This window comes from Montipora capricornis, chromosome 11 (genome assembly GCF_036669925.1).
Source record: "Montipora capricornis isolate CH-2021 chromosome 11, ASM3666992v2, whole genome shotgun sequence".
NCBI classification, from domain to species: domain Eukaryota; kingdom Metazoa; phylum Cnidaria; class Anthozoa; order Scleractinia; family Acroporidae; genus Montipora; species Montipora capricornis.
The window spans coordinates 10,545,071-10,560,070 of NC_090893.1; the positions used below are offsets into that span (position 1 = coordinate 10,545,071).

The window sequence follows — 15,000 nt, forward strand, 5'->3', positions numbered from 1 at the left end:
CGAAGATAATACAATACAATACAAATTTTATTAGCACTCCCCAGGGGGGCTTTTCAGTACTAATACTACTAAATACTGTAAGTTACATTAAAAGTAAAATCAATTAAAATTGTCAATAAGAACTTGTAGAAAGGGAAGATAAAAGGCATATCAAGAATTTACAAAGTTGATATGGAAGAGGGTAAAATTATGTGACATATTGTGCAATGACGATAAAAATTCACGTAAGAGTTTACCTCGTAATGTTCTTTTTCTGTTCGATAAAAAAAGGTCCTTTGTCCTGTAGTGGTTTTTAAAAAGAGGAATATGTAATAGTTGCGAATTGCGAGTCTTACGGCCACTTATCTCCGCTCGCTTTAAAAAAAGCGAGGAAAGGTAAGGGAGAGCTTGTCCATTCATGCATTTGAAAGCAAGCACAGCATCACGATTGCGATTTAACTGGCAGCCAGTGTAACTCCTTGTAAGACTGGGGTCACGTGATCGAACTTTCTGGTATTACTGATAATTAGGGCAGCGAAATTCTGCACTGCTCGGAGCTTGAGAGGGTGAGTAGTTGCTGCGTTTGACCAGATCGACGAGCAATAAAACCATTTGCTGAAAACTAAGGCGTTGATTATTATTATTATTATTATTATTATTATTATTATTATTATTATTATTATTATTATTAGAGTGTTTTTATCAAACATATGCTTAACATGGCGATGTCTGGTAGTTTCTACAGTAAAATATCATGTTTTATTAAAAAACTGGATCATTGGATAATGCAATTCGAGAGTTTTGATTGGCTAAGCCATCATGGGTTATGAGCCATTATACCATGATCTACAAACACGGCAAGCATACGTGTGATTTTTTGGGCCTTTTTATTTTTATTGTAGTCTAGTTTTCTATATTTTGGGGGCGTTTTTAATAAAACAATTATTCCACTCGCGCTTGTCGGATATGAGATGATTATAGCCACCTCGGCGCTACGCGCCTCGTTGGCTATCTATCATCTCATATCCAACGCGCACTCATGGAATAATTGTTAATTATACTGTCGAAGGCCTTACTCATATCCAATAATACAACGGAGGTTAGTTTCTTTTGATCTATTCCACCCAAGATGGCTTCAGTCGTGTAGATTAGTGATGTCTCTCTCGAGTGGAATTTTTTATTTCCACTTTGCGTTGCAGACAGTCTTTCATTCGACAACAAGTAAGGCATTTTAAAGAAATTCTCTCGCATATCTTTGACATAATGGGCAGGGGAGAGATGCGTCTGTAATTGTTAGGATCCTCGAGGTCTCCGTCTTTTAAAAGTGGTGAAACCTTAGCCATCTTCCAAGAACATGAGAAGATTCTGGTGGCAAATGAAGTGTTTATTATTGACGTTAAGGTCGGCAGTGCAAATTTCCCTTTCGTAAACGGTCGTTGCCATGTAAAACGGTCGTTGCCATTTCTCAGAACGGTCGTTCCCATTTGAAAAGGTCGATGCCATTTATAACAGTCGACTACACACTTCACTTCAAAGAAAATTAAAAGAAACAAACTAAGAAAAAATATTAACAAAAATTAAGACAAAAAAGGAAAAAAAACATTTATAAAAGAAAAACTGGAGGAAGAAAAAGTCCGAAAATTTCAAGACTTTAACTCGGGTTCTTAGCCCTCACCCTAAACAGAACCCTAACTCATATGACCAGCGAGACACAACTCCCAGTAGCCGCAATCTTTTGAGTTCTTAGACCTATTGAGTGTCATTCAGAGCTAAAAAATGGCATCGACCGTTTCAAATGGAAAAGACCGTTCTGAGAAATGGCAACGACCGTTTACGAAAGGGAAATAAGCGTCGGCAGTACAGCTGGGAGACAATATGCGATCACGCGGGCAGGAATTTTGTCATTTCCGACCGGACAACACTTGTGAATTGATTAGCCTTGGGGTGTTTCCTTGGAACAAAGACCAGCTTCGAATGATTATAATTACATTGACTGGCAAGCGAATTAATTTTGTGAACAGTAACTCGTCCAACCAAGTTGCTCTGCTATAGGATCTCTAAACATAAAAACAATGTATGCAAATTGTGCAAACTGATGTAAGTTGATGTAAATTTGAGTTTCCTGTGGAAAGATTAGTTCTAGAAATAGAAAGATACGCGCAAAGGTTGACTCAATACAATACAATACAATACAATACAAAAACTTTATTTAAAGAGAGAGACGTAATAACCTGTTACAGCTTTCTAACTTACGACCCTCCCACCAATGTGGCCTGGGTTCGATTCCCAGACTCGGCGTCATATGTGGGTTGAGTTTGTTGGTTCTCTTCTCTACACCGAGAGGTTTTTCTCCGGGTTCTCCCCACTCCTCAAAAACCAACATTTTTATATATCGTGTTTCCATTGAAGATGGCGGGGTTTTAAATTGGATCGTTGACAGTTATTTTAACAAGAACAGAAACATTGCATAAAAGAACACCCGTGTGCCACATTGCACATTGTCAATTTTAAAAGTAATGAAAAAATCGGGTATTGGCTGTAGAAGGATGTCTTAAAATTTGCTTCTTTAACAGTTTGCTTTATTTTCCCATTCCGATATGTGTCAAAAATGTTCAGGAATATTCTGCACGTATTACTCAATACAGCACAAAAGCACCTTATAATGAAGAGGAAGCTCGCGTTTTATTGGCTAATCGTATTCGTATTCTCACATGTGAAAGATAAAAATGATTTGTTATACCTCCCAACTCAAATAGGTTTTCCGATTGAAGGAGAACGAGTCACGTGTCATGGGTCAAAACTCACTATCTCCCAAGGAAAACAACGACTTGAACTTTCAACTCGCACGTGATCAGGTGAAACAGCAGCACATTCCGTGTAAAAATCCGTGTATTGTTCTATTGTGAGTTGGAAGGTATAACAAAACACTTAATGACTGGCCCCATGGGAAACAGTGAGTTTTGTTTCCCCGAGACCCTCAATGTTCCCCGAGGCGAAACAAAACTCACTGTTTCCCGTGACGCCAGTCATTAAGTGCTTAATGTTCACTGCGCGCGGTGAAGATATGATTTTTTAGTAACAGGAAAAATCCTGGTACTTCATCGGTATATATATAATAAAGTTCTTTGTTCTCTTACTATGTTGTAATATTGAGACTTATAAGTGTATGAATACAGAAACCGATAAGATGATTATACGAAACATTACAAAGATGTGTTGATATGGGTAAGACAGAGCTTGATGGAAGGTATAGTCCTTTCTGGGGGGTTGATAGATGTTTTAAACTAGGTCGAGTGCATATTCAACCATTGTAAGTAAAATGAGGATCACCGATTTAACCTAGGGAAAAATGGATTCAACATGAGACTGGATTTTACCGACAACATATCCACGAGACCAAGAACCATTTCAATAAAGTGTCTAATAGTGTCTAAGCTAGAACATTTTCAACACTTGAGAAAAGATGCAGAATGCATTTCCCGCAACAGAGAAATTTATCTATAGATTTGCAGTATCTTCTTCCATGTGAGCTTATATCGTACTATTGTGACGGTAAGTGACTGTGGCAACAACCAGACATTTCAGTGTTCTTGGTGGTTAGTCGTTTTATGCCCTGGGGATCATCCTAATAATCAAAGCCTCTGTGTTTTTATGTACATATCTATATAGTAAATGGATGTGACTAGACGAATAACTGAAAAATAACAATGCCTGTAACTGTAATTAATAAACTGAAATCTAATACGTTTCTTCGCGGATATTTATACCGTATTTATATCCCTGAAGAAACATATAAGAAATATATATACGCGTATACACAGGGGCACCCAACGTCAATTTTCGGAAAATATCTGTTCGGAAGACGATTTGAGATCTAGAATTTTCGGAACATTTGTTGTAAAATTTCTTGCTTGCCTGCCTCTCCTAGGATTTTCGAACATCTGAAAAATGGTATAATTGCACATTTTTAACGGATTTTCACCTTAAAAAGGTCACCTAGAATTTTCGGGAGCCCTTTTTCTGGCTGAAAATTTCGAAAACGTAAGTTTTGAATCCTATATTTTTCGGATCACTAGACTTTCAGCTAGGAAATCCGAACAGATGAAAAATTTTTAGGGGATACAAATATGCCTATATCTACCGTTTAAATACTAAAATACGTTTAAAAATGCTCTGTTTAAGTGGTTTTGAACTATGTTCTCGTTGGGTGCCCCTGGTATACATAGAAGCATTCCAGTGTAAACTGTCATTGTACCCGAAGAAGGCTAGTATAATAAAACCTACGTTGTCAGGTTGTATCGGCTCTTGCTAAAAAAATGAGGGTTACAAAGAGGCAGAGGGCCAGTCAAACCCTTGAGATATACTTTACTTTTTACTTTACTTCAATACTTTCCAGCAACCTAAATACAGTAGCTGAGGAAGCCCCGGAAACAGAAAAATATTTTCGTAACCAAGCCAGATTTACCAAGCTAAATAAGTTAAAATATGTGGAAAAACATATACAATAATAAGAAAACTTACAAAAAGAATTAAAGCGCTTGCAGAAAATGATAAATACTATAAAGATGTGTGGATTTAAGTTCAGTCATTTTTAGACAAAACAGTAAGAGACGTGTATCGATAGGCAGATGGCACGCTCAAACAAAGAAAATTAAAACTGGCGTCCCGTTTGCCGAAAAACCTCAAACTTAAGGTCTCTGATGTCATGTCACGGTAGTGCTCTGAGGAGGACGTTGGACGTCATATCAATGCGGACGATATGGGTAACTGACTTGGTGAAATTGACAAATCCAGGTCCTATTTCCTCATTCATCTCCTAGTATATCTTGATTTTCTCTTAGAAAGATCAGACAAGAGACAACAATGATATGCTTTTAATTACAAAAAAACCCCAGAGACACAGGTTCCCCCTGACGGTATAGGGGAAGTCAGTAATTACATAAATGGCTGTTCAGAGACGCATGCGCAAGTCTCAAGTGGGGTGAATTCAGGCCTATGAACAAGATGTTGCACTGATTTATTAATTGAACACGGCTGATTCGAACCCAGAGTGTCCGAGTCTCTCCCTGGTCATGCGCGGAAAAGATCATCTTGAGAATGCACAAGAAAACTTTCTTTACTCATCGCCGTTGCATCATTTCACGAATATTGGATCTTTCCTCAGTTCCTGATTTGAGGCTGGCATTCAGATTCTCGACAAAATTGGGATGAAAAACCTTTCGATATCTTCGTCTGATTACAAACCGAAATCTCCTGTCTCTGAATGCGTAAAGAAGAGGATTAATAAACGAATTGATGCTGAAACACACAGTTGTAAAAGAACCCACAAGAATCTCCCTCGTGGTCAGAGGAATATTGTCGAAAGCTCTGGTAAAAAGCCATACTAGACCGATAAAAATTGGGAGTAGAAAAAACATCATGTTGCTAACTACCAGGACGGAAATCTTCTTAGCCAGTTTACCATCTCTTTTGATTCCCATCTGATTTCCAGAACGCCTGACATGTAGAAAAATGTGCAGATACATTGGCAATGTGATTAGATATATCACAACTCCAATAGCCACCAGGCTCGCGCTGTATGCAAATGAATAGGGAATTTCCTTGGCTGGCTGTATCGGAAGGCAGAATGTTGTGGTAGTGTAGGTGCCAATGTGAAAAAATGGAAGAGAGGCCATCAGTACAGCAATTGTCCAAGACATAATGATACTCAATAGACAAGCCTTGAATGTGAACTTGGCGTTCGGTCTCATAGCAAAGATAATGGCTACGTATCGTTCTGTTGTTAAAAGAAATGACGATGAAGCGGCGATGAACTGCCCAAAACACCACAAAAATCCGAGTAATGGACATAATTGGTCCATTGCGCTGGAAAATACGTGATAAGACAGCGCATGACGAAGAGAGGTAATAACAAGAGAATAAACTCCCAGGAAAAAGTCGCTGATTGCTAAATTGGAGACAAGCAGCATCGCAGGTATCTTTTTTAGAGACTTGTTTGTTATTGTTGTTGAAAATACAATAAAGTTAAATAAAAGTATTAATGGAGCAAAGAAGTATTCTACCAAGAGAACGCTATTGGCACTTTTCCAGCATCGATGCATAGGCGTAACAGTAATCTGAGAAGAGAAACACTGTTGACTTTCCAACAAACACGTTGGTAAAAACCCATGCGCAGCAATTGTGCGTGACACATTATGTACAACGTATCGTGACCCACGACAGCGTAACGGTGGATACATGTAATACACTCCTTGTTTTAAATGCGTTACGTTGTTATGAGTATCATTCTTGACCAAGGTACAGTTGATGCACGCCTTTGTCCATGTTAGCCCAGTTATCCTTTGAAGCTTTGGTGATTGAAGGACGTGCACCGGAAGTATAAAAAGACTGCGAGTTTCAAACGAAAGAGCCTCAAGCGAAGGCACTTCACGCGAGAGATCTCCCCTCCAGACCTTCAGGTATTGTATTCTAATTTCCCTTGAAAAAAAAGTTATATAAAATAAGTAATACTGCTTATATAGAAGGAACACATTTACCACCAAACATTCAGCATATTGCAGAAAGGGCTAAAAAGATTGATACTTACAGGTATTTTAAGTTGGTAAACTGGATAAAAGTTTCTTTTGGAATGATAGTCGTTTTATCATCTATGACTGTACTACAAATAAAAACAAGAGTTAAAATTACTATCATCATTATAATCATTATCGTTGTTAGTAATTCTCGTTACAGAGTCTCAAGAACGGATTGCGAGGAGCAGGATTGGCGCTGTGGTGAGAGAATTAACTCACCTCTCACCATGCAATATGATCCAGGGGCTTGTTTCTCGAACGTCCCGTAAACTTTTCGGGCGCCAGAAGCGATTTACAAAACCGCCATTCGCTTGTTTTTGACAAGCTGTTCTGTGGCCATGTTTTCAATGTCTTAAGATCCCTTCGTTCATAAGATACAGAGAAAATTGCGACACCCGAAAAGGGACCAAAAAGTTTCGGGACTTTCTAGAAACGGGCCCCAGTTTCGATTCCCAGACTTGCCGTGACATGTGATTTTAGTTTGTTGGTTCTCTACTCTGCTTCGAGAGGTTTTTCTCCGGGTTCTCCGCTTTTCCCTTCTCCTCAAAAACTAACCTAAGATCTGATATGTATCAGGCATGATATGTATCCTTGATGAACTCCTGTATGTAGTGATTTGATTTGTGTACAATGTCCCCAATAGAGCGGTTTTCAATTGAGTGTTGAAAGTAATTGGCGAATTGCTTTGGTTTCGCATTACTTCACTCATTGATTGGTTCAAAGTTCTCACGCTACTTTTTTAACTAAACAAAAGTGACACCAAAACCAATCAAGGCTCGCGCGTTCACATCTTCCCGCGCTTTGTGTCGGCTACGTGTAATTACTTCGAGTTTTGATTTGTTTACTGGATTGTCTCCGCCCTTTTTGATTGGCCAAAGTAATAACTTTGGTTTGGGTTTTTACGACACTCGATTGAAACTCGCTCTAAGTGCCCCCATCGCCAAATACATTTGACACTTCAATAAAGGTCATTATCCTCATTTGATGTGAAAACACACTGAGTTGAGTTGAGAACTCCTTGCGTTGAATGGCGAACAGTATTATTGGCTTTATTGGCTTATAGATTGAAGTAAACAAATCAGAAAGTATCTTAGTAGTAATCAAAAGATTCTAGTCATTAACTTACAAGGCACCAATCAGCTTTGGCCTCTTAATGTAACTGCGCAGGTCATTTTTCAAATCCGTTGTGTGACAAGTGGCCGTCACGTTATACACTGGATCAGAAGAGCATGAGCACATTGGCGAGACACAGTTTTCCGGAGGAGATGATGAAAGAGAAGGTGCGACAAGATCGACGAGGATAAGTAATGTCAAGGACAGTATATCCATGCACCTGTAAGACACAAAGTGGTTTTCTTAACTGAAATATGAAGTTAACAGATTAAAGCAGAAATAGGAATTGAAGATATGTATTTTTTCAATGCATGATGAATGCGCGTTTTTTTTATTGAAAAGGATAGGAAATAACATCTTAAAAGTTAAATTGACGATAAAACATGACGTTTGGGCTAATTCCTGTCGCCATTATGCGATGTGTTTTTTCAATTCTTATTTCAAAATGTACGGTATAGAACAGTAAGGGCTCCTAATAGAAGTCTTGAACCAATGAACTCACGATTACGATTTCGGAAACGTTACGACAGAGCCTACCAATTTCTTTACTGCAATTGCGAGAGTGCCACATTTTGTCAATTTTACATCTAACAGAATAGCCCTGCAATTGTCACCTGAATGACCTGGGTCCCACGAGCCTCCTATAGCTCCGAACTGGTTATCGGAAGGTCCGAGTAGCTTCGACTTCTGCCGAAAAACACTCGAATGTTTCCGATCATCCCTTAAAGCTCAGTGGTTGAGCTGCCGAACCGGTTATCGGAAGGTCGTAGATTCGACTCTAGTTCTGCCGAGGAACACTCGGATTTTTCCGATCATCCCTTATAGCTCAGTTTTAGAGCATCCGAACTAGTAATCGGATGCCAAAATGGCGGATGCTCTGGTTGATTTTGATGCTTACGTCGACGTTCGTTTTCACTGGCATAAGCTACTTAGTAGCGTAGCAGCGTAGCCAATCAAAATGCAGGATTTGCATTAGTCCACTAGTTGGGTGATACTAATGTAAATTGGCCACCGTACAGAGATTCTAAAAGCTTTTAGAATCTCTGTACGGTGGCCAATTTACATTATCAACTCCGTTGATAAAACCAAATTTTTGTATACTACTTCCCCACCGACGCAGCACCACAGTTTCTTTAGAAACTACCCTTTTCGTACTTAACATAGACTTAAACTGGAAGTTATGCTCGGAAGTACTCCATTACTTCTGCAGTACCAAGAAACATGGTTTAATGCTGCTCCGGTTTGAAGACCAATTCTACAAAAGCAAGAGTGTCGAAAGTTGGTACATGAATCATAACTTTGTAAGTTTGCTTCATTAATCTTGAAAACTGGGAATCATGAAACAATGTCAGCAAGGCTTTCAGCTAAAGTCACTGTTCAGGTGGCCCATGATTATCAACCCTCGTTGCCAGAAGTTGCAAGATACGACAATTTCTTCAATCGCCTTCGCCGGTCAGTAAATCAGGAAAAAAACCCCTCGGGTTACACAGGATGTGGCGCTGCTACTAAGGCCCCAACAACATGTTATCTCGGCGAAAACGCAGCAAAACATTTCCTATCCACGAGCAAAATAATTCAGTCTATTGAGTTTGTTGTATTTCTGTTCTGCTAAGAGAGGTTTTTCTCTGGGAGGGCTCTGCTCTTATCAGCCTTAATACGAGTTTCATGTGATTTAATTTGATTTCACTTATAACTCTCTCCGATTATCAGAGCTCTTGTGCTTTGCAAAATAAGCTTTAAAATTAGTAAATTGATTATCAGAGCTCTTGTGCTTAGCAAAAAAAGCTTTAAAATTAGCAAAGTGATTAACATTTACGATAATTACTATCTACACTAGCATCTTTGTATCCTATCGCTTGACCAACCAATACCTCGACTCAGTTCTACAGTAATGCATTTTCGCTCGAAAACTTATACTTCTTCAGTGATTCGTTATCGCTTATCGGCTCCACTACAACAGCCGCGGAAGCGCCGTCGAAAACCAAAGATTTTAGGAAAAGATAGCATCACAACCTAGAGAACTTTTGGAAACGCATTTGTGTGGATAGGGTAGGCCGAAAAAAAACATTGAACCATATGTTCAAACTTTACGAAAGGCTTAGTTCTTCCCCCCCAAAAAAAAATGAAAAATAGCATTTGTTTGTCTTATCACAATGATATGCGACGTGTCACCATCATAACATATGCATTTGCTGACTTATAGAACACCGGGAAGGAAGAACTGCTTGCTCATACAAACAAAACGCACCTGTACCTGAATACACATTAATGATATAGAAAAAGAAGTGAAGAAAAAGCCGAAAATGACGCCATTCAAATCCAAAAAGCCCAGAACATTACTTTGTGAACACTTACGCTCTGTATCGTAATCTCAAGATTTTTCACAGCCTTTCAAGAAATATACACGGCACACGACTTGAGAGAAGTAAAGCTGTTGACAAAATCGATTGAATAAGCGGCACCAGGGAGGGCCCCTTGTGTCGGTTACGTGGAACTCCCTGGAGTTTTGATTGGTTTAATTTGATTGTCTCGGTCGTTTCTGATTGGTCAAAGTAATTACTTTGGTTTTGGTTTTACGACACTCGATTGAAACTCGCTCCAATATTTTTGATAACGCACTCTATAAAAGAATATTTAACAGTTATTCCATTCGCACTTGTTGGATATGAGATGGTAAATAGCCAACGAGACGCGTAGCACCGAGTTGGTTATAACCAGTGTCATATCCAACAAGCGCGAATGGAATAATTGCTTTATTACATTCACATTTAAATTTGAACTGATTTTAATTACAGAACGACAGGATGTTGTCTCAGTTTTCACAAAACGACCGACACAATCAGTTTCCATATAAGGTCATTACGGTATATGAGCTGATAACCAAGATTGCGTGAGCCAATCAGAACGAAGATCCGCAATATCCGACATTGAAAATTTAATCAATAGCGATATCTCTTGTTTACAAACATTGATGTCACATTTCTTTTGACATTCAAATTTGCCAAACACGGAACAAAAGAAGAGATTGTTGCAACAGCCAATTAGGTTCTTGTTGGCATATTAATAACAATGGGTGACGTTTCGAGAAACATCGCTATATATCTCATTAGATGTTTTGGTGTGTAGTATCGCTGAGTATTTTTACGACTTATGCTGTATTTTAACGAGCCCGCTACGGAGAGTCAAAATACAAACAAAGAGTAGAAATGCTCAGCGATACTACGCACCAAAACACCTAAGAACCTATTTGTTATCCACCTTTTTTGCATTAAATTTTTAGCAAATGAATTGTAAACAACCGATAACGTGTGACAGATTGGTGCGTATGGGGAAACGACTGTACAATAACTAACTGTACAATACCGCGGAGTATTCGTACTCGTTTCGTGCATTTTCTTTACTGTAACTAATACAGTTGGATAATATTTTCGGGGAGGCATTAAATGAAAGACTTAAAAAAACTGAATGAACTAAAAACTCTCAACGTTACTAAAAAATTCCACTTGCGCAAGGCCAGTGCTTTCTCTAGCAATAGTAAAAACAACGTTTCGCTCCTCAAAAGCCTAACTTTTCTTCTACTTGGCTATATTCCACTGGCTACACTACACAGCGATCATATCAAAATACTACAAGACGCTCAAACTCTTCCCGTTGAATAGACCAATTTCGATATATTAAAATTCAGGCCTAAACAAAAGGCATCATCTCGAGGCTCTGAAGAATAAACTCGTAAAGATCCTTATATTTATTCCCCAGAACCTCGAGATGATGCCTTTTGTTTAAAACTGAATTCTAATATATCGAAATTGGTCTATTACGCCACCAACTATTCGGGAGTCGATTAGTTGCTGTCGGTTCTACGGGTGTCTCAGCCATTGGAGAAGTTTTGATCTATGTTCCCCGCCTAACTCAACCATATGACAAGTGAATTAACTATTAGAGGGTAAAGTGAAGTGCTATATTCTACTCATTTAAACCATGTGAACGTTAGCCCTACTAATGGAATTGGGCCCACACAAGGACAGAGAAAAACTCCGACCAGGGTGGGAATTTAACCCAATTCCCTGGTCAGAGTTTTTCTCTGTCCTTGCGTGGGCCCAATTCCATTAGTTGGGCTAACGTTCATATGGTTTACATGGGTAGAATATAGCACTTCACTTTACCGTCTAATAGTTAATTCTGTTGAAATATATTAAGTTCTACACGGCCAACGTTTGCAAAAACTTAACCCTTCCTTGCATATGACAAGTGACCTTTGCCACGAAAATAATGTAAAGTTTCACGTAACTCGCTTAGTTCTAGTTTTCCTACAATTCCTAACCTGATATTGATTAATTGCTAAAATGCGCATACACAAAATAATCCCTTGTCTTTATTTTTAATGAAGTAATAAATAAAAAACCAGCTCATTATCAGTGTATGAACCTGTAAAAGCCTTGGAAAGCGTGTTAAAGAGAAACCAAAACAATAAATAAATAAACTGAAAAAAAACAATATCCAAAGAAACTTTTTTGCAAAGAAATACTTTCCCGGTTTTTAGACAGAGGTAAACCGACAATTACCTACAACCAATCGCGGCCGCTGTTTGAAGAAAGTCAACGTGTCAGCTTTCTGATGTTCAACTTTTTTTTCGACCTCAAAGCACCGCTTAACATCAAAAGTCAGTTTATGGCCTTATTATAAACGGTCGTAACCTACGAGTAACAAGACTCCAGGCGCCAGTTGTTCAAACGATGGATAGTGCTATCCGCTGGATAAATCAATATCCGCTGGATGACTCAATGGGTTTTGCTAGTTAGTGTTTATCCTCTGGATAGCGCTATCCATCGTTTGAACAACTGGGGCCAGGTCGTTAAAAAAAGTAGCTGATTTTGTCTTTGCAGTAAGTATGGATGTTATGATCTGTAATGCCCTGCATGTTGCAGTGTCGTGTTAAATGCCCAAACCATTTTTTTTTTTTTAATTACAAAATTTAGTTCTGCTTGTGAGGCAAATCACAAGGCCGGTATAGCGAGAACACTAAGGAAAGACAATTCTATACGATTTCCAATTTAGGCGACATACTTGGAAATAAGCGCACCGAATCCTCAAAAAAGGCAAATGGTACGTACTTACATTTGTTTGGAACTAGTATGACCTTGAAGTTATCCCATTTTAGAACTTTCAAAGCAGCAGCTATAATTCATTTTTAAAGAGTTGGTTCTGCCAACTACCTGCTGTTTTTTCTCATCTGCATTTTTTTGTTTGATTTGAATTATTGCTCATTACTAGAAATTGGATTATATAGTGATCTCAATTATCGTGTATTAATGCTGCCTGCGGGCGAAATTTAAGTCGTTTTCCACCGTTTTATGGAAATAGCAATATTCTGTCAGAATCACTGAAACTGGCGACAAAAGGAGCTTTAGAGAGTAAAAAAACTCGTCAGCTGAGTTTCAGAAACAACTTTGCCCCGAAGTCTTACAGGAACGCTAGCAGATTTGATGATCCTCGTCATCATTAAAAATTATAGATATTTTGATCATGTCTCATACTACAATACTCGTCACATTTGTTGGAACACCCATCCCCGTTTCCCCCTTCCTCCAATGTTGATTTCCACAACTACTAGTAGTCGCCCGAAAAATTCTCACACAACATTGAATTGGGGGGAGGGGGATATGGTAAAAGCTACGATCTTGTAACACGATGATTCTGGACCATTCGCTAAGTGTTCCAACTAAATATGTCTAGTATTGTCTGAGTATTGGTGTGCGTTGGTATGAAGCCGTGCGATGCAATATACGCCGTGCAATATTCCAGCAGTTCCAAACTCGTGTGATAAGTACATTTTGTCCTCTGAACACTTTAATAGGCTCTATTCCCAGACGGACTGACACAATTATCAAGTGCAACGGTCGGCGTTGATTGACATATTTTATATACCAAGGAGTCAGAATAGCTATGCAAATATATTACAGCCCCTGAAGACGTTTCTTTCTGCGATAGGACTGACTAAATCTGTTGTAGGAAAATAACAGTTCATCGGCAATGCTTGGTGCTCCGCTTTTGAAAAACTCAGGCTGAAACCCTGAAAATATATAGCTAATGAAAACGACACCTGTTATTAATTAATGAAAAACGACAAATCTGTTATTTTTCCTGTTAAAGTGCAAAACGAGTCCATTGTTTGCCATACCCGACTTTTGACCATACCACTGTTTACCCTCATTAATTAGGTTAATTTATGTATGCACAATGGTGAAATAACTCAATGAATGATTTACAAATTCTGCCCCTCTAATGCTTGTTTTAAGGAAGAAATGTATAGGCATGAAAATATGACAACGTAATTAGACTTTTGCAATCGCAGGTCTGTGATGACATGGCTTCGAATCGTGAATCTCTACGGTTCACCATGGTGAACCGTCGGTGAGCTGAAAGATAAACAGGTCATTTCTTTAAACAAACGATTCACCATGGTGAACCGTGCCGCAATAGCAGGAAATGTTACGGGATTTTTATTATTTCACATTTACAAACTAGTTTAGATTACAACCTCGGGATACGATGGTTCTTATGCCCGGAAACTCTTCCCCCCCTTACATATCGAGCTAAAGTATCTGGTGAATCGCACGGTGAATCGTTGACAATCACATCTCAATTGCAATTTGCACACATTAAGTCCATTTTAATTGAATCATCCTGTAAATTTTTCTTGAGTTGGTACCGACTCCTCATCGGCACCACTCGATATATTATTAAATACACACCGAACCTCTCAAGACGTCAGCGACCCCACCTCTCTAGCGTTATTCCCTTCGCTAACCGTTGTCACGCCTTCAAATGCCAACATCAGTACCACCCTTATTTCGCTCGATTCTCGTCTCGATAATAATTGAAGCCCCCGATGTCATGTGTACGCTACGTTAATCAAAGTACACAGTGTCAACTACTTTACATGGAAATGCGGTACACAGCGTATTGAAGATGTTCCTTTACACACCACATAGTATTTATAAGTCAGGGGCACCCAACGAATCTGTTCCTCACATTATCTGTTCCCCAGAGGAATCTTGCTGGCTGGCAAAAATACAGGTGTTTCGATAAGCTGGCTGGGAAATTTTGTTATTGATAGAGGTTTTGCCTGGGAATTACAGACTTTTTGTAGCATTTCAATCCGAGCTGGCTGTAGAAACTCTGAAGACTGAGGACAACTAAGAAAAAAAAAATAAGAAAAAAAAAAAAAGAACCTCTCCCCTCTCCCACAGAGTAGTCACAAACATACGACGGCTGGTCAGAGTGATTGCGCATGCGGAAAAAACCTGTTTTGTCCTGGTTTTGTCGCTTTTGTTCG

General features: G+C 38.9%; 1 protein-coding gene across 4 annotated transcripts in view; it reads right to left on the reverse strand.

Annotated features, from left to right (window-relative positions):
* Nucleotides 1–2,253: 2,253 nt before the first annotated feature.
* Nucleotides 2,254–15,000, reverse strand: part of LOC138023806 (probable glycoprotein hormone G-protein coupled receptor) — a 29,828-nt gene continuing 17,081 nt past the window's right edge. For 3 of the 4 annotated variants that reach the window (XM_068870880.1, XM_068870881.1, XM_068870878.1), the window contains 3 exons: nt 7,678–7,884; nt 6,566–6,637; nt 2,254–6,456 (listed from right to left, as the gene is read on the reverse strand). In XM_068870880.1, coding sequence (XP_068726981.1) covers nt 5,100–6,456; nt 6,566–6,637; nt 7,678–7,880 — 1,632 coding nt within the window. In that variant the 5' untranslated portion in view covers nt 7,881–7,884 and the 3' untranslated portion in view covers nt 2,254–5,099. Of the gene's footprint in view, nt 6,457–6,565; nt 6,638–7,677; nt 7,885–10,019; nt 10,095–15,000 lie in introns of those variants that run through there. The other variant, XM_068870882.1, reaches the window with a different exon arrangement.